Genomic DNA, 24,288 nt, shown 5'->3' on the forward strand with positions numbered 1-24,288 from the left:
TTTTTATACACATGATCTTGCTTAATCCTAACCAGACCCCACAAGGGGAGGTTTTATTATCCTGTTTTTACAGGTGAGGAAACACCTGCCTCTTTTCACTGAAGTGTCTGTTTTGGGATGTGTCTACCTTGAATACCCACTCCTAGTGTAACACCCTCTCCCCTTAAAAAAAAAAAAAAAAAAAACTAAAAAACCCACAACGGTTCTGTAATCTGTTAAGATTTTTGTCCTGAGTGCCATCCAAGTGTCAAGTCTTCAGCTGTTTGCTGGAAACACTGGTGTCAGCCAAGACTTATTTCCTGCCCTCAAAAGTAGAGGGAAAATATAGAAGGCTCTGCGAAGACAGCTAACTACCTGTGTGGGTTATTGATCCGAATCAGGGGAGGGACCTCCCTCTCTCAATCAAAGTAGCGTTTTCATTTTGTCTCAATCATTAAGTATCATAGGAACCCTTGCTCTCAAGTTGGCTGCAGATGAGATTTGAAATCCACTCTCACCCCCAATTTAGGCTCACAGTTAAGTCTGTGAGGTGGGTTTAGATCTTGTGGGGCCTGAAGCTTAAATAATTTGGCGTGTCCTCCTGAGGAGAAAGGTTATAAAATGGCCCTGGGAACACATACCTGGAACATTGGAAAGGGTCCCTATAAGTAAAGGACTCTGAAGCTTAAGATTCATTAGCTTCAGGGTAAATGCTTCCCGTGCTTATTATGTTATGTCATTTTTTTTTTTTTTTTTTGCCTGTAGGCCTCCTGAGGGGAGGAACCTTGTCTGTGATTGATCTCTGCAGCCTCCTCAATCTGATACGGTATCAAAATACACCTAAGGCTAGCATTCTCATACATGGCTGGTGGGAAGGCAAAGTGATACTGTTAACAAGGAAATTTGGCAATATATAGCCATATTATTTGATCCAGTAGCCCTAGATCAAATACTAGATTTCGAGGAATCTAACCTAGTAATATATTGGCAAACACACACACAAAAAACCAACAAACCTGTATGTACAGGGCTATTCATTGTGTCATTAATGAATGAATAGCAAAAGATTGGAAACTGCTCACATGTCTAATGATAAAGAACTGGTTGAATAAATTATAGTACATACACAGGATGAAGTACTATGCAGCCATGAAAAAGTATGTGGAAGAGGCCTGGCGTGGCTCGCATCTGTAATCCTAGCACTTCGAGAGGTCGAGTAGGCAGATCACTTGAGGTCAGGAGTTCGAGACCAGCCTGGCCAACATGGTGAAACCCTGTCTCTACTCAAAATACAAAAATTAGGCAGGCGTGGTGGCACTCGCCTATGATCCCAGCTACTTGGGAGGCTGAAGCAGGAGAATCTCTTGATCCTGGGAGGTGGAGGTTGAAGTGAGCCAAGGTCACACCACTGCACTCCAGCTTGGGTGACAGAGCAAGACTGTCTCAAAAAAAAGAGCAAGACTCTGTCTCAAAAAAAAAAAAAGATGTGGAAGATTTCTTATATATACTAATACACATATACTAATATCAAGTGATCTCTATTAAGTGAAATAAGCAAAGTGCATACAGTGTTTATAGTATGCTATTACATGTGAGTAATGGAGAGATAAATAAACGTTAAGTACTTATATTTAAAAGGTAGACAATGGAAGAATAAATCCCAAACTTCTACAAAAATAGTTGCTTATATGGGATGGAGGGCATAGGGATGGGAATGAGATTTCTATGAATATACCTTTTATATAGTACAATTTTGGAACCTTATAAACATTTCACATTTATAAGACAGTTCAATAAAATGAAGCACTCCATAAAAATTAAAAACAAATGGAAACAAATGAACTATCTCTAATGTCAGATTGGTGGTGTAACACAGAGAAAATAATTTCAAACGGCTTCTTAAGTATTTTGATTTTTTTTTTTTTTAAGAGATGAGTTCAGGCTGGGTGAGGTGGCTCACGCCTGTAATCCCAGCACTTTGGAAGGACTAGGCCGGCAGATCATGAGGTCAAGAGATTGAGACCATCCTGGCTAACATGGCGAAACCCGTCTCTACTAAAAATACAAAAAATTAGCCGGGCGTGGCGGCGGGTGCCTGTAGCTCCAGCTACTGGGGAGGCTGAGGCAGGAGAATGGTGTGAACCCAGGAGGCAGAGCTTGCAGTGAAGCCGAGATCCCGTCACAGCACTCCAGCCTGGGCCACAGAGCGACACTTTCCATCTCAAAAAATAAAGAGATGAGTTCTCATTCTGTCGCCCAGGCTTGAGTGCAGTGGTGATTATAGTTCACTAACTTCCAACTCCTGGGCTCAAGGGATCTTCCCACCTTATCCTCCTGAGGAGCTGGGACTATAGGTATAGCTAATTTTTAAAATTTTCTTGTAGAGACAGGGTCTCACTGTGTTGCCCAGGCTGCTTGTAAACTCTTGACCTCAGGTGATCCTGTTTTATCTCTCAAGGTGTCGGGATTACAGTCATGAGCCATCACACCTGTCCTTGATTGTACCTTTCTAATGGGGTATAGTCTAAGGACAAATAAAACTGCATAGAAATACAATTGCATTCATTCGTCTTATTGCTAGTAGTAATATTGATGTTGTTATTTTGAAACTATGATATAAGAACAAACAAATAAGTAATTATGTCAATAGCATTAGGAACCAAGATTTTTCAGTGTATGAGAAAGTGTTTTAAGGAGAAAAGAAGCTTAGGATAAACTTAGATCTGAATTAGATAGCAGTATGTATTTTTTCTTTTCAAAAATGTATTTTCAGCCTGGCGTGGTGGCTCACGCCTATAATCCCAGCACTTTAGGGAGGCTGAGGCTGGTGGATCACCTGAAGTCATGAGTTCCAGACCAGCCTGGCCAACGTGGCAAAACCCCATCTCTACCAAAAATAGAAAGATTAGCCAGGCACGGTGGCAGGCACCTGTAGTCTCAGCTACTCGGGAGGCTGAGGCAGGAGAATTGCTTGAACCCAGGAGGTGGAGGTTGCAGTGAGCTGAGATTGCGCCACTGCACTCCAGCATGGGTAACAGAGCAAGACTCCATCTCAAAAAAAAAAAAAAAAAGTATTTTTTTTAGCTCTGTCTGCCGAAAAGGCCTAGAAGCAATGACCAACTCAGTGCACAGATTTACTCTCTAAATACCATTTAGAGGAACCATGTTGGCCAGGCTGGTCACCCAGCCCTGGAACACCCCTAGTGCACAGATTTAGTCTCTAAATACCATTTTCCAGTTAAAAAAAAATTAATTTAAAAGTCATTGACCAACCTTAAAATCACTAAAATGTTTTAAGGTTAGTGTCTGTTCCTCAAACAACAGTCCTGGAATTGAGTCTTGTTGGACTTGATTGGCTAGGGCATAGAGGATTGGAGATAGGGTCCTTAGGCCCTTCCTCGACAAGCTCTCTGTGTCTTGAAGGATGGGGCTTACTGATGGCCTTAAATCCAGAGGCTGTGGGGGCCACTAACAAATGTCTTGACATATACCTTCCCTAAAGAGTCAACTAGTGCCTGGCATATGGTGGCACTTTGTTCATTAAGTCAACAGTGCTCTCCACAAAATATTCTTGCCTTTAAAAAAAAAAAAGAGAGATGTCTGGGTGTGATGGCTCACACCTGTAATCCCAAAAGTTTGGGAGGCTGAGGCAGTCAGATTACCTGAGGTCAGGAGTTCGAGACCAGCCTGGCCAACATGGTGAAACCCCATCTCTACTAAAAAAAAAAAAAAAAATTAGCCAAGTGTGGTGGTGCACGCCTGTAGTCCCAGCTACTAGGGAGGCTGAGGCAGGAGGATTGCTTGAACCTGGGAGGTAGAGCTTGCAGTGAGCCGAGATCTTGCCTCTGATCTCTAACGTGGGTGACAGAGTGAGACCCTGTCTCAAAAAAAAGAAAAACAACAACAAAAGAAAAAGAGCCTAAGCCTTATGAAGCCAAAATCTAATTACCAGTTTACCAGAAATATGAAGGATATACAAAGACCATAATCAGTCAAACTCCAAATGTGGAGCATTCTACAGGACAAGTGTCCTGGATTCTCCGGTAGATTCATGATACAGAAGTAAAACTGGACAGTAGAATGTGAAAGTGACTTACCAAATGCAGTAACCTCATTTGGATTGAGATTCAAATGAGTTAGCTGTCAAAAGATGTCTTCAGAAATTTAAATATAGGTTAGGCACTGTGGCTCACACCTGAAATCCCAACACTTTGGGAGGCTGAGGCAGGCAGATCACTTGAGGCCAGGAGTTTGAGACCAGCCTGGCCAACACAGTGAACGACACAGTCTCTACCAAAAAATGCAAAAATTAGCCAGGCGTGGTGGCACACACCTGTAGTCCCAGCTACTTGGGAGGCTGAGGCAGGAGAATCGCTTGAACCCAGGAGGCAGAGGTTGCAGTGAGTGGAGATTAGGCCACTGCACTCCAGCCTGGGCTAGAGACAGAGTGAGACCCTCAAAAAAAAAAAAAAAGAAAGAAAAGAAAAAATTAAATAAGAACTTAGATAAAATTAAGGAATTATTGTTCTTTTTTGTTAAGTGACACAGTGCTTGTGAAAGTAAGTCTTTTTCTTTCTTCTTTTTTTTGGAGATGGAGTTTCGCTCTTGTTGCCCAGGCTGGAGTGCAATAGCGCGATCTTGGTTCACCGCAACCTCTGCCTCCCGGTTTCAAGCGATTCTCTTGCCTCAGCCTCCCAAGTGGCAAGGATTGTAGGCATGTGCCATCGCGCTTGACTAAGTTTGTATTTTCAGTAGAGACAGGGTTTCTCCATGGTTGTCAGGCTGGTCTGAAACTCCCGACCTCAGGTGATTCGCCCGCCTCAGCCTCCCAAAGTGCTTGGATTACAGGTGTGAGCCACCGTGCCCCGCAGAAAATAAGTCTTTTGCAATTGGAGCAGCACACGTGCATTAGGGATAAAACAAAATGAGGTCTGGAATATGCTTTAAAATACTCCACTAGCAGCAGAGCAAACAAAAAGAGAGGGGAAGATTGACGAAATGTTGATAGTTGTTGAAACTTAGTGCTGGGTACATGAGGCTTATACCATTCTACTTTTGTGTATGTTGGACTCTTTCCATGATAAAAAAGTTAAGACAATCACTCTCAAAAAAGGAAATGAGTATTTTGGACAAATGGAAACTTGGATGTAGCAAGCCTGCCCCCTGGTGGCAGGTTCCATTGGTGAAGCTGATGCTCCAGTCTCACTAAAGCAGGTCTGAATTCCCAGACCTGTCAAGATCCAAGTCCTTTATCCCACAAGAACCCTACGAAGTGGAGAATATGAGCCTAGTCTTTTACATCTGGAGAAACTGAGACTCAAAGGGACTCAGTAACTTAAGTTCCTAATAAGTCACTGGTGGAGCCAAGACTCCTGGAGTCTTTGGACTCCAGGTCCCCAGCCCCATAAATCAATATGAATCTGAGCCTTAACGTTTCCTATCTGAACAGAGTTCACATGGGAAGAGGCAAATGGGCTGTCCCTACTTAGAATGGGTCCACTGGAAGCAGATTATCATGGAGCAATTTTACCTATAAACTATAGATAAATACAAATTGGTAGTATAAATAAATAATAGGTAATATTCATACTACCGTCTGAGCGAGGCACTGTGCAAAGTACTGTTTATAGAGTGATCTCATCTCATCTGCACCGTGACCCTGTAAAGCACATACTATTATTGTCCTCCCTTTTACAACTGAGGAAACAGAGGTTCTAAGAGGTGAAAGTCACACTGGCACTTCAATTGGGGTCTAACTACAATGTGTGTGTGTGTGTGTGTGTTTGAGATGCAGTCTCACTCCCCCCAGGCTGGAGTGCAGTGGCACAATCTTGGCTTACTGCAACCTCCGCCTCCTGGGTTCAAGCGATTCTCTCACCTCAGCCCCCCAAATAGCTGGAATTACAGGTGCCCGAGTAGCTGGAATACAGGCGCATGCCACCCCACCTGGCTATTTTTGCATTTTTAGTAGAAATGGGGTTTCACCATGTTGGCCAGGCTAGTCTTGAACCCCTGGCTTCAAGTGATCTGCCCACCTTGGCTTCCCAAAATGCTGGGATTACAGGCATGAGACACCATGCCCGGTTGTGTGTGTGTGTTTGAAAAGACTATTTTTAGAGAAGTTTTAGGTTCACAGTGAAGTTGAGTGGAAATTACAGAGTTCCCATATATACCCTGTCCCCAAGGCACATCTTGGAGTCTTCCTACCAGATTGCTGACTCTGAATTTCTCCTCCAGAGAAATTATAAGAGGCGTCATTGATGCATTTTAGAGACCTAGTACCCACTGAGCCAACCACAAGTTGTTATCAAAATGCCACAATGAGGTCGTTAAGGGCGACTGGCTAGGCCTGTCAGTGAATGTTTTGGGAGCAGCTCCTAACTGCTGTAGCAGGGAGAATCCCCATCAGTGTCCCCTCCCTTCTCCTTCCCAAGCTTGGGGAGCTCTAGCCCCATTTCTTTCTCTCTCTCTCTCTCTTTTGTTTTTTATTTTCTGAGATGGAGTCTTGCTTTGTTGCCCAGGCTCTAGTGCAGTGGCGCAAACTTGGCCCACTGCTCCCTCCGCCTCCTGGGTTCAAGCAAATCTTCTGCCTCAGCCTTCTGCGTAGCTGGGATTACAGGCATGCGCCACCACGCCCCCACGCCCGGCTAATTTTTGTATTTTTTTTTCGTTGTGTACACATTTAGTTTTATTGTAACAAAGCAACTTGTACACTTTTAACGTTTGAAACTGAGCATCATCTTTCCAGTGAAACAAAAAGAAAATTTAAAAATTAACAGGAACAAAATTACAATAGAGCATGTCAATTCCAAATAAGATCCTACAGGTTCTGCTGATTCTCCCATTGAGTGGCAGGACTCAAGTCATCATTAGGAGAGAATTTATTTTTAAAAGTGTCATCTTAAACTGCAAGGATGTCTGTCAAATATCACAATGAAACATGCCAAAGGAGAAGCCATGTTGTCAAAATACCCACTTAACCCACCCAAACATCTCAAGCCACCCTTTGCTGACCTTCTATAACCCCATTTTTTAAAGTTTTTTTTCTTTTTTTAAACAAGAGAAAGTAGACAGATAAATGTTGGTAAATGCTAACTGTCCATATTCACATAGAGACACAGTGTACTCTCTGAGCCCAACATACAGAGAAAGGAGGAAAAAAGCTAGAATCCTATGCACTGCTACACAGAGGCCTAGCACCCTCCAGCTTCCAGCAGAGCGAAGGGAGCGGGGTTTTCTTTTTTCCCACAGAACTCGGTGGTGTTGATTCCATACAGTTTTTGTTGAGACAGGAAGGGATAAAAATGAACTTCGAACAGAAAGGGGTAGAGACTCTTTTCCCATTGTATTCTGCTCAAGGTATTTCCCCCCAAATAAGTTGAGAACCATGGAGTACAGAAAAGAGACCTCAAGAACAGGGCGACTGAGCACAAGAGGAAAAAAAAAAAAAACAAAAAACTGCAACTTGCTCCCAGGGACTGGAGAAAATTTTAAAAAAGGAAGGTTGGAATCCATCAGTGTTCTATTACCCATCTTCTCCTTCATCCTGCTCTCCTTCCTGCCCTTCATCATCATCATCTTCTTCACCTTCATCTTCATTCCCTTCTTCATCAATATCTTCTAATCCTTCCTCCTCTTCATCATCATCATCATCTTCTTCTCCTTCTCCTTCTTCATCATCTATATCAGGAACCAAGTAGTTCTGTAATGAGTTTGGCCAAATATCATCTTTGATGACCTCTCCTAACTCATCAGCACCTGCATCAGAATGGTCAGTAAACCAGGTAAAGAAGCTCTGTGGTTCCTCATGCTGTCTTCCTGCTGGCTTTATTCTGCGTTTGACTTGAACGTTTCGTCAAATCCTTTCCAGATTTCCATTTGCTTCTGGTGGACTTTGAAGATGGATCACCACTCTCCTTCGGATGAAATTCTTTGGAGAGAACTTTATTTTCAAAGTAAGGATTTCCATCAGAATAAAAATCTATTCTGTAACCTGAGTTAATATCTTCAAATTCTGTCACTTCAACTCTGGTCAAATAATGCAGTGCCTCTTTGTCTTCCTCCCCAAGCAGTGCAGACACTTGTGGATGGTTGACAAATGTTGTTACCCAAAAATTTGGGATTTTGGTGATCAATTCTGACCTCTTCTGAAAAAATGGTTGGCGGAGTTTGTTATATTTCTGTTCTACTTTCAAAATCTCCTCACTGGCTCGTTCATTAAGTCTGTCTATTTCATTTTGTATTTCCTTAATGTGTTCAATTGCTTCTTACTGTTCTTTTTCTCCTTTCTTCGGCAAGCCTGCAGAGGCCAATATCTCCTCCGGTCCCAGAGCAGGCGGTGGTCTTGGTTTCTTCTTTTGAGGCAGGAGTGGAGACTGGCATTTAGGGGCCATGCTGTTAGGGAAGTCCAAGAACCAGACCATGAGTCTCCTCGCCCGTCCGGAAGCAGACTGAACACCCTAATTTTTGTATTTTTGTTAGTGATGGGGTTTCGCCATGTTGGCCAGGCTGGTCTCGAACTCCTGACCTCAGGTGATCCACCCGCCTTGGCCTCCCAAAGTGCTGGGATTATAGGCGTGAGCCACTGCGCCCAGTCTCCCTAGCCCCATTTCTGCAGGGGGAGGCTGAGGGAGAAACTCCTTTAGGGAGGATACTAGCTTTGGCACTAACACGCTGTGTTATCTTGAGCAAGAAAGACCCCTCCCTGTTGTGGGCCTCAGTCTCCCCATCTGCAAAATGAGGGGGTCTGACCAGCTCATCTCTAAGGATCCTTCCAGCTCCAACACTCTGATTCTTCAATCCTACACCTCCACTATGCTTGTAACAAGAAGACCAAAATGTTTGTTTCTGATCCAGCCCCCAAGACAAGTGATCTGGGGGCCCACAAAGGTCTTGTGCCAGGTATAACTTTGGCTGTTTTTGTCTTTGGATGGGTCCTAGTTGTCTTCTTGGTGAGGACTGAGAACAGCTAGAGCAACTGATGGTTAAGACCCAGGTTCACATCTCCTTCTCCTGTGTCCAAGAGCTGCTGGGGTGCCACCATCTGAAAACCATGCTGGATGTGAGGGTTGAGAGTGTCCTAAACTGAAGATTCACCCATCTCCTCAGCAGGTCCTGAGGTGTTAAAGCTTGGGTTTCCTGTGATTCTCTGGCCTCTTCTGGATGCTTCATGTTGCAAGAGCAGAAACTCAAAATGACTGAAAGGAATGATTGGTACATATACCTAAGAGAAATGGAGACAGGAGGGCTAGCTTTGGGAAGGAAGTTTGATTCAGCAGCTCACATGTCACCAAAGACTCCAGTTTCCTCTGTTCTGCCTCCCATGATGCTGCCTTCGTCTTAAGGCTGGCTTCCCTTGTGGGCCTGGGGGTCACCAGTGGGAATTCAGCCTTATGAGTTCACATCCTGCAGGAATGAGAAAGTCAGCTTCTCTATTCCTCAAACAAGATTCCTAAAATTAAGTCTTGTTGGACCTGATTGGCTAGGGGCTAGGGAGTAGGGAGTAGGGGATAGGGTTGTGAGCCCCTTCTTGATCAAGCTCTGTGTCTTGAAGGATGGGGCTTACTGGCAGGCTTAAATTCAGAGGCTGGTGGGTAGCTAACAAATGTCTTGACATATACCCCTTCTCAGAAGTCAATTAGTGCCTGGCACATGGTGGCACTTTGTTCATTAAGTCGACAACTATTTGGTGAATATCTACCACATGCAAGAAATTGTGCATGATGCTAAGAAAAAGCAGTGAACGAAACGATAAAGTCCCTGCCCTCATGGACTTCCTCTGGGAGGGGAGACAGACATATAAATATGCAGACAGTACAATTCAACCAGTGCCAGCTGAGGTTACATAGCCTAGGGGAGGAAATCCAAACTGTGCTTCTGTGGAGGGGAATGGCGGGTAGGAAAGCTTTAGAGAGGAGGTAGCATTTACACTGGGCCTTAAATTTAGTCGTTCCACAATGTATTCATATTTCAAAGTATTATGTTGTACACATGTGTAAATATATAAAATTTTTGTCAATTTAAAAATAAATTGAGATTTGAGGGTCAGAGTGAGACACTCCTTTAAGCTGACATTCTTCAAATATTTGCTCTATGGTTATTTAGAGCAGGGGCTGGAAAGGAGGTACAGATAACCACACTTAGCTTCTCGATGGTCCTGACATCTTGGGCCCTGGACAAACTGTAGACCCCACAAGGCCCACTAATCCATGTACCTGCGAATGTTACTTAGGCTGGCCCCTGACCTCCCGGCCCCAAGCCTTATCCACGTTTGTCTTCCAACAGTATACAGACTTCTGCTGGAGAGGAGTGCTAGTGAATGGAATATTCTCCAATGTGTATGGGAGCCAAAGCGCCAGGCACCGTGCTAGGCACTGGGGATGTGGCCATGAAGGAAACATACAGCATACACAGTGCGTCTTCGTCTGTTCATGCTGCTATAACAAAATGCCTTAGACTGAGTAATTTATAAACAACAGAAATTTACTTCTCCCAATCCTAGAGACTGCGAAGACCAAGATCAAGGTACCGGCAGATTCCATCTCTGGTGAGAGCTGCTCTCTCTTCTTCCAAGATGGTGGCTTGGTGCTGCATCCTTACAAGGCAGAAGTGGGAGGGCAAAAAGGGATGAATAGCTGCCTTGCACCCCTTTTACCTTTTTTTTTTTTGAGATGGACTTGCGCTCTGTTGCCAAGCTGAAATGCGGTGGCGTGATCTCGGCTCACTGCAACTTCTGCCTCCCGGGTTCAAGTGATTCTCCTGCCTCTGCCTCCCGAGTAGCTGGGACTACAGGCACATGCCATCACACCCGGCTAATTTTTTTTTTTTTTTTTTTTTTTTAGTAGAGACGGAGTTTCACCTTGTTGACCAGGATGGTCTCCATCTCGACCTCATGATCCGCCTGCCTCAGCCTCCCAAAGTGCTGGGATTACAGGCATGAGCCACCACGCCCGGCCTCTTGCACCCCTTTTATAAGGTCACTAATCCTACCCATGACGGCTCCACCCTCATGACTTAATCACATCCTAAAGGCCGTACCTCTTAATACTATCACACTAGCAATTCAGTTTTAACATGAATTTTAGGGGGACACATGGAGACCATAGCACAGTGCCTGTTCTCATGAAACTTGCCTTCTTATTTACACCCACAATGATCATGGAAAGAGACACAGACACAGTTCTGGAGAGTGCTATGCAGGAGAAGCTCTAGGGTGCATGAGACTTATTAGGAGGTAGGGGGGAGGTAGTATGGGCCACGGAAGGCCTCTGAGCATATGACAGAGGCCTTTTTTTTTTGAGACAGTCCCACTGTGTTGCTCAGGCTGGGGTGCAATGGTGTGGTTTCAGTTCACTGTAACCCCTGCTTCCCGGGTCAAGCGATTCTCCTGCCTCAGCCTCACAGACAGCTTGGGACTACAGGCACACACCACCACACCTGGCTAATTTTTTGTATTTTTAGTAGAGATGGGGTTTCGCCATGTTGGACAGGCTGGTCTTGAACTCCTGGCCTCAAGTGATCTGCCCACCTCAGCCTCCCAAAGTGCTGGGATAACAGGTGTGAGCCACCATGCCCAGCCACATGTGACGCTAATGCTAAGAAATGACTGAGAGGCAGAAATGAGCTAAGTGAGCAGCGGAGGGAGGAGCATGCTTGGCATTCAGGACGACCTGTGCCAGCTGCTCTATGCAGGCCTCAGCTGGAAGTTTAAATCAAGAGTTGGGGGGAGATGATGGGGAGAGGACGACACTAGGAACCTCCATTGTGGCTATAAATACAAGCATTTGCTTCCAAAGCCCAACTTTATCAGTAATAAGTCCCATATTTTTATCTTTCCATTGCCTTGGTAGCCATTTGGATTTCCTAATAGGTCCAGATCCCAACTGGAGGGGGAAGAAGTTATATAAGGTTTAGCCTTAAAACCCCTACACAAGCAGGAGTGAGATCCTGTAGGGTCTTGTAGATCATGTTATGGATTTGGGGATCAAAGCAACAGGTCAGCAAGGGTCTTTTTTTTTTTTTTAATTGTGGTAAAATAGAGATAACAAAATTTGCTGATTTAATCATTTTAACTGTATAGTTCAACAGCATTAAGTACATTTATATTGTTGTGCAACCATCACCACTATCCAGAACTATTATTATTATTATTATTTGAGATGAAGTCTTATTCTGTCTCCCAGGCTGGAGGGCAGTGGATCTTGGCTCACTGCAACCCCCACCTCCCCGTTCAAGCAATCCTTCCACCTCAGCCTCCCAAGTGGCTGGGACTATAGGCATGTGCTACTATGTCCGGCTAATTTTTGTATTTTCAGTAGAGACAGGGTCTCATCATGTTGGCCAGGCTGGTCTCGAACTCCGGACCTCAAGTGATCACCTGCCTTGGCCTCCCAGCATCTGGGGTTACAGGTGTGAGTCACCCAGCCGGGACATTCAGGGTTTTTTTTTGTCATCCCAAACTGCAACTCTGTATCCATTAAACAATAGTTCCCCATTCCTTCTCTCCCCAGCCCCTGGTAACCTGATAACCACTATTTTACTTGTTTTTTTAAGACAGAGTTTCACTCTTTTCTCCTAGGCTGGAGTGAAATGGTGCAATCTCAGCTCACTGCAACCTCCACCTCCCAGGTTCAAGCGACTCTCCTGCTTCAGCCTCCCAAGTAGCTGGGATTATATGTGCCTGCCACCAAGCCTGGCTAATTTTTTGTATTTTTAGTAGAGACGGGGTTTTACCATGTTGGCCAGACTGGTCTCAAACCCCAGGTGATCTGCCCGCCTCGGCCTCCCAAAGTGTTGGGATTACAGGCCTGAGCCACTGTGCCCGGCCTCTACTTTCTGTCTCTATGATTTGACTATTCTAGGTACCTCGTATGAATGGAATAATTCAGTACTTTTTTTGTGTGTCTGGCTTATTTCACTTAGTGTAAGGTCTCCAAGGTTCACCCATGTTGTAGCATGTGTCAGAATTTCATTTCTCTTTAAGACTGAACAACATTCCGTTTTGTGTATATACTGTGTTTTGTTCATCTGTTAACCTGTCAATCACCAAAGAGTTTTAAGTAGAGATTTTATTTATTTTATTTTTATTGTTTTTGAGGTAGGGTCTTGCTCTTTGCCCAGGCTATAGTACAGTGACATGATCGTGGTTCACTGCAGCCTTGACTTCCTGGGCTCAAGCAATCCTCCCATCTCAGCCTTCCAAGTAGCTGAGACCACAGGTGCGTGCAACCACACCCAGCTAATTATTTGTTTGTTTATTTATGTGGAGACATAGTCTTGCTATGTTGCCCAGGCTGGTATTGAACTCCTGGCCTCAAGTGATCCTCCTGCCTTGGCCTCCCAAAGTGTTGGGATTATAGTTGTGAGCCAACACATTCAACTAGGTAGAGACTTTAAACACACTCATATGTCCAGTTTAAAAGATCACGCTAGGCTGGGTGAGGTGGCTCACACCTGTAATTCTAGCACTTTAGGAGGCCAACGTGGGCAGATCATTTGAAGTCAGGAGTTTGAGACCAGCCTGGCCAACGTGGTGAAACTCCGTCTCTACTAAAAATACAAAAATTAGTCGGGCGTGGTGGCACATGCCTGTAATCCCAGCTACTCGGGAGGCTGAGGCATGAGAATTGCTTGAACCCAGGAGCCGGAGATTGCAGTGAGCCAAGATTGTGCCACTGCATTTCAGCCTGGGCAATAGAGTGAAACTCAGTCTCAAAAAACAAAAACAAAAAAAGATCACTCTGGCTGGCAGATGGAGACTGGATCAAGAGTGAGCAAGAGGGCAAGGAGAGATGAGCTGCAAAAGTTTAGGCAAGAGATGATAGTGGTCTGGACCAGGCTGTGAATGAGGCGATGGAAAGAAGTAGATTTAAGGGCAGATGGGAGATTGCACAGGATCTGGTGTTTGGAAGTTTGGGATGGGAAGGAGGAATAGCCAAGGAACTGCTGCACGTAGGGAAAACTCACTACTCCTTATAGGCTCAGAGCTGAGGGGGTCTTTTGAGCTGAAGATAAGGGTGCCTCTCTACACATCTCAGGGCTTCCTTCTCTGCTTTCTGACTCAGACTGAGACACCAAGAAATTTTCTGTTGATCATTTGGCTTCCCCTGTGGCTTTCTAACAAGGGAGGACACACCAGTCTTTTGATAACACACATTCTTGCATACTTGACTGATAAATTTATCTTTGTAAACTCACAGATTTTTATCTGCTTTATGATTGAGTCAGAGTCTGTTGCTTCATTGTTGTTAGCCTAAGGGTGAATCCTCTCTTAATGTAAGCAAAAAGTTAGAGTTTTGACATTGTAAAGTTGAGGCCCAAACTCCCTATTATGGCAACTTCACCAAGAGAGTCTTGTGGATCTTTCTCATGGCATTCAGACTTCTCGTGGAGACACCCTTCCGGACCACTGTATTATATGCTGAGTATTCAAGCTCAAACAGGGATAGGGAAGTAGACAATTGAGTTGAGCTGGACACTGTAGTGATGCTATGCACCCATAGCTTGCCCCTCCAGTTACATTCACTGTTGGTGCCACACACTCTTTCAGGAAAGCAGTCTGTCAGTATTTACCAAGACGCTTTCAATATCAGTCCTGCTTCTGAGAGTCTGTAGCCTAAGGAAATGATTTAAAATGTGACATTCAATGTAGCATTATTATTATTATTATTATTTTTGAGACGGAGTCCTGCTTTGTTGCCCAAGCTGGAGCACAGCGGCGTGATCTCAGCTTACTGCACCCTCCGCCTCCCAGATTTAAGCAATTCTCCTGCCTTAGCCTCCTGAATAGCTAGAATTACAGGTGTGCACTACCATGCCTGGCTCATTTTTTTTTCTTTGTATTTTTAGTAGAGACGGGGTTTCACCATGTTAGCGAGGCTGGTCTCGAACTCCCGACCTCAGGTGATTCACCTGCCTTGGCCTCCCAAAGTGCTAGGATTACAGGCGGGAGCCATTGCACCTGGCCCAAGGTAGCATTATTGATAACAGTGAGAAACTAAAAGCAAAACGTGTCCAAAAACATATCCATAGGATAGAATATTCTGCAGCCATTAGAAAGTGGACATTCTCAAAAGAGTGGATCTTCTTCTTAAACAGGTGAAACTAATCTATGTTGATAGAAGCCAGAAGGTTACATGAGGGGAAGAAAGGTAGTTATTGACTGGGAAGGTGAGGGAATCTTCTGGAGCACTGGAAATGTTCTGTACCTTGAGATGGGTGGTGGTTACATGGGTGACTACACACATGAACATTCACTGAACTTCACATTTTATATGTGTGCACTCTACTGTATGAAATTAGACCTCAATTTAAAAGAACGAGCTCTAAGACCATGTAGCAATCAATGCCCAGTGGAAAATGTCACCAAGTCCTTGAGAGACGGGCTTTGTCTGTTCTGTTCCTGGAGAAAAAGGGCTTTGTTCTGTTGGCTGCTGTATACTCAGAGTTTAGAACAATGCTTGGTGCATAGCGGACCCTCAACAAAAACCTACTGAATTATTATAGTAAATGCTTAGGATAAAATGTTAAAGTCCCAAAGTTACACAACTCTTTTTATTTATTTATTTTTTTCTTTGGATGCAGAATCTCACTCTGTCCCCCAGACTGGAGTGCAGTGGTATGATCTCTGCTCACTGCAACCTCCGCCTCCCAGGTTCAAGCGATTCTAATGCCTCAGCCTCCTGAGTAGCCGGGATTACAGGCATGTACCGCCACACTCAGCTAACTTTTGTAGTGGAGAGGGGGTTTTGTCATGTTAGCCAGGCTGTTCTCAAACTCCTGGTTTCAAGTAATCTGCCCACCTCAGCCTCCCAAAGTGCTGGGATTACAGGCATGAGCCACCATGCCCAGCCAAAGTTTTACAACTTTTAAGCATATGATGGTTATGATGTTATAAAAATGATGAACAGGAAAAAATCTAAAGGAAATAGAGTGAAATGGGGTTGGTGGTTGTGCTGAGTGGTGTGGTTATAGGAGACTGTATTTTATTTTATTTTATTTATTTATTTTATTTTATTTTATTTATTTTATTTTTTGAGACGGGGTCTCACTCTGTCGTCCAGGCTGGAGTGCAGTGACATGATCTTGGCTCAGTGCAACCTCCGCCTCCAGGGTTCAAGCGATTCTCCTACCTCAGCCTCCCGAGTAGCTGGGATTACAGGCGTGTGCCACAGCTCCCAGCTATTTTTTTTTTTTTTTGTATTTTTAGTACAGATGGGGTTTCACTGTGTTAACCAGGATGGTCTCAATCTCTTGACTTCGTTGATCCACCTGCCTTGGCCTCCCATGCTGGGATTACAGGCATGAACCACCGTGTCTGGCCAGGGGACTGTTTTTGAAAATTTCGTTGATGGATGCCTTCTCTCCATTCTATCCATGATTCTGTATGTAACTTCATTTGGAAACAGCAGCTAACGCTGAGAGAGTGCTTATTCTGTGCCAGGCTTCACACTTACAGAAATGTCTACTTTACATTTTTTTTTTTTTTTTTTTTGAGACGGAGTCTCACTGTCGCCCAGGCTGGAGTGCAGTGGCCGAATCTCAGCTCACTGCAAGCTCCGCCTCCGGGTTTACGCCATTCTCCTGCCTCAGCCTCCCAAGTAGCTGGGACTACAGGCGCCCATCACCTTGCCCGGCTAGTTTTTTGTATTTTTTAGTAGAGACGGGGTTTCACCATGTTAGCCAGGATGGTCTCGATCTCCTGACCTCGTGATCCACCTGTCTCAGCCTCCCAAAGTGCTGGGATTACAGGCTTGAGCCACCGCACCCGGCCTACTTTACATTTATCAACTCACTGCATGTTTGCAAAAATCTTATGAAGTATTTATCACTATCTTACAGACAGAGAAACTGAGGCACAGAGAGGTTAAGGAACCTGCCTAAGGTTAAGCAGCATTAAGGGGTGGCCCTGGGAGGGTGGCCCAGCAGGAATCTGGCTCCAGGGGCTGCAGGCTTAACCAGTATGCCTCACTGCCACTCAGAAGCCAAGATCAAAAGGCTAAATTTGCAGCCTCTGTGACTGAGAGGCTCGAACAAATGGGCTGCTCTGCTCTCCTCCCCCTGTGATTTTCCGTTTTTCCTGGGAGACTCCAAATATGAAGCACCTGAAAGGGGTGAAGGGAGGAGCAATGGATGGAGAACCAGGGACCAGAGGAGAAGAGGTGGGCAGAGGCAGAAAGGCCCCGCCTGCTCCAAGCACAACCTCGCCTTCCCTGGGCAGAAACAAATGTTCCTGTTACCCGATTCCTCACTCTAGAAGCCTGGGGAGGGCCCCTCTCCCAGGCTGGCCCTACCCCTGGCCCCTGGGGCCATCACGAGGCCTGGGCCAACAGCCCTGATCCTGCTGTTCATCCACTGGAAACGTGGCTTCCTGGAAGCTCGTCCCCTCCCTCTGTGCCCCATCCTAGTCCACTCTGTTCCTGGAAGTTGAAGAAACCAGGCACAGAGCTTCCGTTGCGCACCAGCCAGCCAGAGCAGCATGCCTCCCTCTGGCTCTCACCACCTACTAGAGGGGAGAAGACAAGGGCTTGGTGCTGCTGGAGGATAGGATTTGAGTTTCTCTCTGCAGCTCACTTGCTGTGTGGCCTAGGGCAAGTTCTTGACCTCTCACAAGCCTCAATTGTTTCATATATGAAATGGAGATACTAAAAGTACCTGAAGGGGTGGCTGTAGGATTGAATGCAACAATGTGGGTGATGCATTTGGCACAGTGGCCTGGCACTATACAGCACTCAAAACAGGGTAACTATGGTTACTATTATTATCCTGCCACCCTCATTCTCTTCAGGGTTATAGAGGGGTTGGAGAGATGGCTGAGAAGTCACGCAGATGCCTTGGCTCCAGTAGGAAACGCCTTTCTTATCAGTGTAGACGTCAGAGTCTACAGAGTCGAGTTACTAATACCCAGCCAGCCCACCAGCTTTGCATTTAGCATTCCGAGGTGGAGAGGTGGGGAGAGGAGGGCTGGGAAACAGGTGGCCAGGGCAGGAGAAGGAGCTGCTGGCCTCGCTCGCCATGGGAGCAGTCCTTCCCAGCCTCAGCAGGCAGTACTTGGCGCCTTCTCTGCCAGACACTCTCCACCTGCACTCTAAGGTCTGGGAAGGTGTGAAATTCCTGCATGAAGTCAATCGCCAGGCTGTCATCTCCTCAGTCCCCTATGGGCACAGCACTGTCCTTCTAGGGATCCAAAGCCCAAGAGAGCAGCGCTCCCAGAAGGAAGAGATACAGGCATGGAACAGAGGACTCTCAAAGCTGGAAGGGGGCTTAAAGGACCCCCATCTGCCTTAGGGGTTTAGACATAACCCCTGCCTTGGACTCAGGCAGACCTGTGTGATCAGGAAAATCTACATCCTTCAGCCTCAGTTTCCTCAGCAGTTAACTGGGAATAATACTAAGTTTGAACCCTTTGTTTGAAATGTTTGTTCCTCGATGTTGTAAATAAATAGTACTTGGACATAAATTTAATTTATTTAATAAGGCCATTTTTACTTCCTGCCAGAAAGGGTACACTCACCAGCAGTTTTGCCACGAGAGTACACCGAACAAAGGAGACAGGGTTGTTTATAACCTGACGCGTCCACCCCACTGCTGTGTCTGGTTTCTGTTGGCTGGAACGGGACCTCACATTCTGTATCTGTCCGATTGGCTAGCGACTTAGAACTTTTTAAAAGAGGCAAAGGTAGAGGGGAACAAAGGAAGGAGGAAGTAACTTGTAGAATGCTGAAAAAGGTAAAAACACTTTTAAATAAGGAAGAGGAACAGGCTATGACCTAATGCTTGCTTGGACCAGTATAAGCATGCCAGGGCAAATATTGGAAGCTAAGAACATAAAGTATATTGATTTCTTTATTACAGCTTGCAGATATTTAAGAATGTTAGCACAGGTCTTTGAATAAATTTTGCTTCTAAGAGAAGTTACTATTTATTCCTAATTAGACGGGGAGGAAAGTCTTTGAAGAGGAACCTCTACTTTACTTTTTACACCTTCCACATATGAAAGGAAAATAAAATCTTGGGACCCCCAACTCACTGTGCCAAAAGGGAAAGTTAAGTTTGGAAACTGAGTCACACATAAACAATTGCCTTTCCTTCTCTTCTTAAACAGGTATCTCCCCAGCTGGCCTCCCTCCCCTGAAAATGTAAGTGACCAGCTTATCTTGACGGGTATGGGACAAGAGGAGACTAGAAATAGTCCTACCACCCACCCCAAAGGAATGCGTATTTGACTTCTCCCTCTGCTGTGTGTTTATCTTATGTAAGGTGTAGATTTACTGAGCACATTGGGCATGAGAGGAATACATAATTTTTTGTTTGTTTGTTTTTGAGATGGAGTCTCACTCTGTTGCCCAGGCTGGAGTGCAGTGGTGCGATCTCGGCTCACTGCAGCTTCTACCTCCCAGGTTCAAGTGATTCTCCTGCCTCAGCCTCCCAAGTCGCTGGGATTACAGGCATGCGCCACCACGCCCGGCTAATTTTTGTATTTTCAGTAGAGACAGGGTTTCACCATATTGGCCACGCTGATCCCGAACCCCTGATCTCAGGTGATCCGCCCATCTTGCCTTTCCAAAGTGCTAGGATTACAGGCATGAGCCACTGCACTCGCACCTAGCCAGAATACAGACTGTTCTTCTACCCCCTCCTTTCCCTGTGCAACATGTGGATTCAGTGAGGGCTTAGCAAAGCCTCAAAACAATGTAACCACTTGTCTCGGTTTTTCTGCCCTCCTTTTTTTTTTCTTTCCTCCTTCCTCTCCAGCTCAACCTTGGCAAAATAAACCTCTAAACTGACCAAGACCTGTCTTAGACACTCTTCTTGGTTTACACATGCAATAGAAACATTTTCATTTGGCCATTGAAAGGACAAATGAAATAATTCCTAAAAGCACAGGGATTAGCGTACAGCAAGTGTCTGGTAATAGTGGGTGTTGTTGGTAGCTCAGCTCCTCATTTTTACACACAACTTCCCATTTTGTTCTTCCCCAGGGGAGCCGTGGCAGATCTTAAGAAACAAAGATCTTCCAGGAATTTTTCATTCCTCCACTTGAGCTAACAAATTATACCAGACAATGCTTCTTTGTTTTCTTAAAACAAAAAAAAAAAAATTAAAAATTGATTTTAAAAAGGTAATACCCTTTATTTTTTATAGCAGTTTTTAGGTTCACAGCAAAATTGAGAGGAAGGTACAGACATACCCCATAGAGCCCTGGCCCCTACACATGCACAGCCTCCCAGACTATCAACATCCCCCACCAGAGCGGTACCTTGGTTTTTTTGTTTCTGTTTTTTTGAGACAGTCTCGCTCTGTCGCCCAGGATGGAGTGCAGTGGCCCGATCTCGGCTCACTGCCACCTCCGCCTCCTGGGTTCAAGTGATTCTCCTGTCTCAGCCTCCCAAGTAGCTGGGACTACAGATGCCCATCACCATGCCCAGCTAAATGTTGTATTTTTAGTAGAGACAAGGTTTTGCCACGGTGGTCAGGGTGGTCTCGAACTTCTGACCTTAGGTGATCAAAGCAGTACCTTTATTACAATTGATAAACCTATGCGGACACACTATCACCCCAACCCGGAGTTTACATTAGTGTTCACTTGGTGTTGTACATTCTAGGAGTTTGGACAAATGTATGGTGACATGTATTTACCACTGTAGTACCATATAGACTAATTTCACTCGTGTAAAAATCCTCTGTGCTCTGCCAATTCATCCCTTCCTCCCTGCTTACCACTGACAACCACTAATTTTTTTTTTTTTTAATTTTTTTGAGATAGAGTCTCACTCACTCTGTCACCCAAGCTGGAGTGCAGTGGCATGATCTTGGTTCACTGCAACCTCTGCCTCCTGGGTTCAAACAACTCTCCTGCATCAGCCTCCTGAGTAGCTGGGATTACAGGCGTGCGCCACCATGCCCGGCTAATTTTTGTAAGTTTTAGTAGAGATGGGGTTTCACATGTTGGCCAGCCTGGTATTAAACTCCTGAGCTCAAGTGATCCACCTGCCTTGGCCTCCCAAAGTGCTGGGATTATAGGTGTGAGCTACTGCGCCTGGCCAATCACTAATTTTTTAATTGTCTCCATAGTTTTACCTTTTCCAGAATGTCATATAGTTGGAATCATATAGCATGTCAGCCTTTTCAGATGGTCTTCTTTCACTTAATTATATGCATTTAAGGTTGCTCTATGTCTTTCCATCACTTGTTAGCTCATTTCTTTCTTTTTAGTGCAGAATACTATTCCAGTGTCTGGATGTACCACAGTTTATCCATTCACTTGCTGAAGAACACCTTGGTTGCTTCCAAGTTTTGGCAGTTATGAATAAAGCTGCTATAAACATTCATGTGTAAGTTTTTGTGTGAACATAAGTTTTCAGCTCTTTTGAGTAAATACCAAGCAGTGTGATCACTGGCTAGTATAGTAAGAGTATGTTTAGTTTTGTAAGAAACTGTCAAACTGTCTTCCAAGTGGCTGTACCATTTTGCATTCCCACCAGCAATGAATGAGAGTTCCTGTTGCTCCACAGCCTTGCTAGCATTTGGTGTTGTCAGTGTTCTGGATTCTGGCCAATCTAGTAGGTGTTTCATTCTAGTAGTGGCGTTTCATTGTTGTGTTAATTTGCAATTCCCTAATGACACATGATGTTGAGCATATTTTCATGTGATTATTTGCCATTTGTTTATCTTCTTTGGTGAAGTGTCTGTTCAGATCTTTTGTCCTTTTTTTTTTTTTTTTGTCTTGTTTTGTTTTTTTTGAGACGGAGTCTTTTTCTGTTGCCCAGGCTGGAATACAATGGTGCGATCTCAGCTCACTGCAAACTCCGCCTCCCAGATTCAAATGATTCTCCTGTCTCAGCCTCCTGAGTAGCTGGGATTACGGGGGCCCACCATCACACCCAGCTAATTCTTGTATTTTTAGTAGAGATGGAATTTCACTATATTGGCCAGGCTGGTCTCGAACTCCTGACCTTGTGATCAGCCCACCTTGGCTTCCCAGAGTGCTGGGATTACAGGCATGAGCCACCAAGTCCAGCCTTGTCCATGTTTTAATTGAGTCATTTGTTTTCTTTTCTTTCTTTTTTTTTTTGAGACGGAGTCTCGCTCTGTTGCCGAGGCAAGAGTGCAGTGGTGCAATCTCAGTTCACTGCAAGTACTATCTCCCAGGTTCATGCCATTCTCCTGCCTCAGCCTCCCGAGTAGCTGGGACTACAGGCGCCTGCCACCACGCCCAGCTAATTTTTTGTATTTGTAGTAGAGACGGGGTTTCACCATGTTAGCCAGGATGGTCTCAATCTCCTGACCTCGTGATCCGCCCGCCTCGGCCTCCTAAAGTGCTGGGATCACAGGCCTGAGCCACTGTGCCCGGCCCATTTGTTTTCTTATTGTTGAGTTTTAAGGGTTCTTTGTATATGTTGAATAATAGCCCTTGTCTTTTGCAAATATTTTCTCCCAGTCTGTTGACTTGGCTTGTCATTATCCTGACTGATTTTTATTAATGACTCAGGATTTCTTTTCCTCTGTTACTAAAAAGTAAGTGTTCTGACCAGGCGCAGTGGCTCACACCTGTAATCCCAGCACTTTGGGAGGCTGAGGCGGGTGGATCACTTGAGGTCAGGAGTTAGAGACCAGCCTGGGCAACATGGCGAGACCCCTGTCTCTACTAAAAATAAAAAAATTAGCTGTGTGTGGTGTTGTGTGCCTGTCATTCCAGCTACTTGGGAGGCTGAGGCATGTGAATCCCTTGAATTTGGGAGGTGGAGGTTGCAGTGAGCCAAGGTTGCACCACTGCACTTCAGCCTGGGCAACAGAGTGAGACTCCATCTCAAAAAAAAAAAAAAAATTAAAAATTAAAAAATAGATGTTCTTAAAAGTTTGTATCATATGAAGAGCAGAAAGGCTTGACTTTGCCAGTGGTCTTGCCTATGGAGGACCCCACATTTGGCAGGTAGAGCAGGTGACATCCTGTATGTTCAGGATTGTGGCCCAGAGAGGGAGTGTGACTCACTTGAGATTGCACAGCATGTTCACTAAGATAATATCTTCTTCTCACACACATAGCCTTCATAGTAATCAGAGAACTCTTATTTGGTTTGAATGAGACTCTTGGAATGTGTCTTCTTTCTTCTGTACTTTAAAAAAGTTGCAAAAAGAAAAATGTAACAACAGCAGATTTTTTTTGGAAAAGGATAAAACCAAAACACCCATAATCATAGCGCCTCAATAACTGACTGTTTCACTTTTCTGAGGATGTTATCTATCTGGCAAAGGTTGGGAAGAGGTAAGCCCACGTATTGTAATAGTTATCATCTTAGTGTATCTTATGCTTTTTTGTTTTACCTTTTTTTTTTTTTTTTGAGATGAAGGTTTGCTCTTGTTGCCCAGGCTGGAGTGCAATGGTGCGTCTCGGCTCACTGCAACCTCCACCTCCCACATTCAAGTGATTCTCCTGCCTCAGCCTCCAGAGTAGCTGGGATTACAGGCATCCGCCACCACACCCGGCTAATTTTGTATTTTTAGTAGAGACGGGGTTTCTCCATGTTGTTCAGACTGGTCTCAAACTCCCGACCTCAGGTGATCCACCCGCCTCGGTCTCCCAAAGTGCTGGGGTTATAGGCATGAGACATCACCCCCGGCCTTGTTTTACTTTTTTCCAGGTTTCAATACAATGTATTAGAATGGCTGCATAACCCTTGGGGCTGTCTCTGGAGTGTCCTTCCCCAAGGTTGTCACTCAGTCAGCTCTTCCACATCATCCAAGTCTCAGATCAACTGTCCGCTCCTCAGAGGTCCTTCCTCGAACATCGTATCTAAAGCATCCAAGGCAATCTCCCTGATTGAAAGTCTCTCTCCGTCCTATTACTCTCTATATTTATATTTATATATACACACACACATACATATATTTTATATATATATATTTGGGTTTTTTTTTTTTGGTAGAGTTGGGGCCTTGCTATGTTGCCAAGCTGGTCTTGAATTCATGGACTCAAGCGATACCCCCATCTCAGCCTCCCAAAGTCCCTCTTTTCCTTCCTTCCTTCCTTCCTTCCTTCCTTCCTTCCTTCCTCCTTCCTTCCTTCCCTCCTCTCTCTCTCTCTTTCTTTCTTTCGTACTCTCTCTCTCTCTTTCCTTTTTTAGAATACTTTATTATTGTTATTTTTTTTTTTTTTTTGAGACGGAATCTCGCTCTGTCTCTCAGGCTGGAGTGCAGTGGCGCAATCTCCACTCACTGCAAGCTCCGTCGCCTCCTGGGTTCATGCCATTCTCCTGCCTCAGCCTCCCAAGAAGCTGGGACTACAGGCGCCCGCCACCACGCCCAGCTAAT

General features: G+C 44.9%; 1 protein-coding gene and 1 pseudogene across 4 annotated transcripts in view; one reads left to right on the forward strand and one right to left on the reverse strand.

Moving 5' to 3' along the window:
• The window catches only part of LOC117093073 (collagen alpha-1(I) chain-like), a 22,943-nt gene extending 1,715 nt beyond the window's left edge, over window positions 1-21,228 (forward strand). For 2 of the 3 annotated variants that reach the window (XM_033227692.1, XM_033227693.1), the window contains exon 2: window positions 745-1,276. Coding sequence is in view for 1 of the 3 variants with exons in the window: in XM_033227693.1 (XP_033083584.1) it covers window positions 745-778 (34 nt within the window). In the remaining 2 variants the exon portion in view is untranslated. Of the gene's footprint in view, window positions 1-744; window positions 1,277-19,081; window positions 19,116-21,192 lie in introns of those variants that run through there. The other variant, XR_004441021.1, reaches the window with a different exon arrangement.
• Window positions 7,015-8,424, reverse strand: LOC117093075 (annotated as a pseudogene). Its single transcript, XR_004441022.1, has one exon. The product of XR_004441022.1 is annotated as a protein SET-like (transcript).
• Window positions 21,229-24,288: the final 3,060 nt, after the last annotated feature.

Source organism: Trachypithecus francoisi, unplaced genomic scaffold, assembly GCF_009764315.1.
Source record: "Trachypithecus francoisi isolate TF-2019V2 unplaced genomic scaffold, Tfra_2.0 Lachesis_group12, whole genome shotgun sequence".
Lineage (NCBI taxonomy): Eukaryota > Metazoa > Chordata > Mammalia > Primates > Cercopithecidae > Trachypithecus > Trachypithecus francoisi.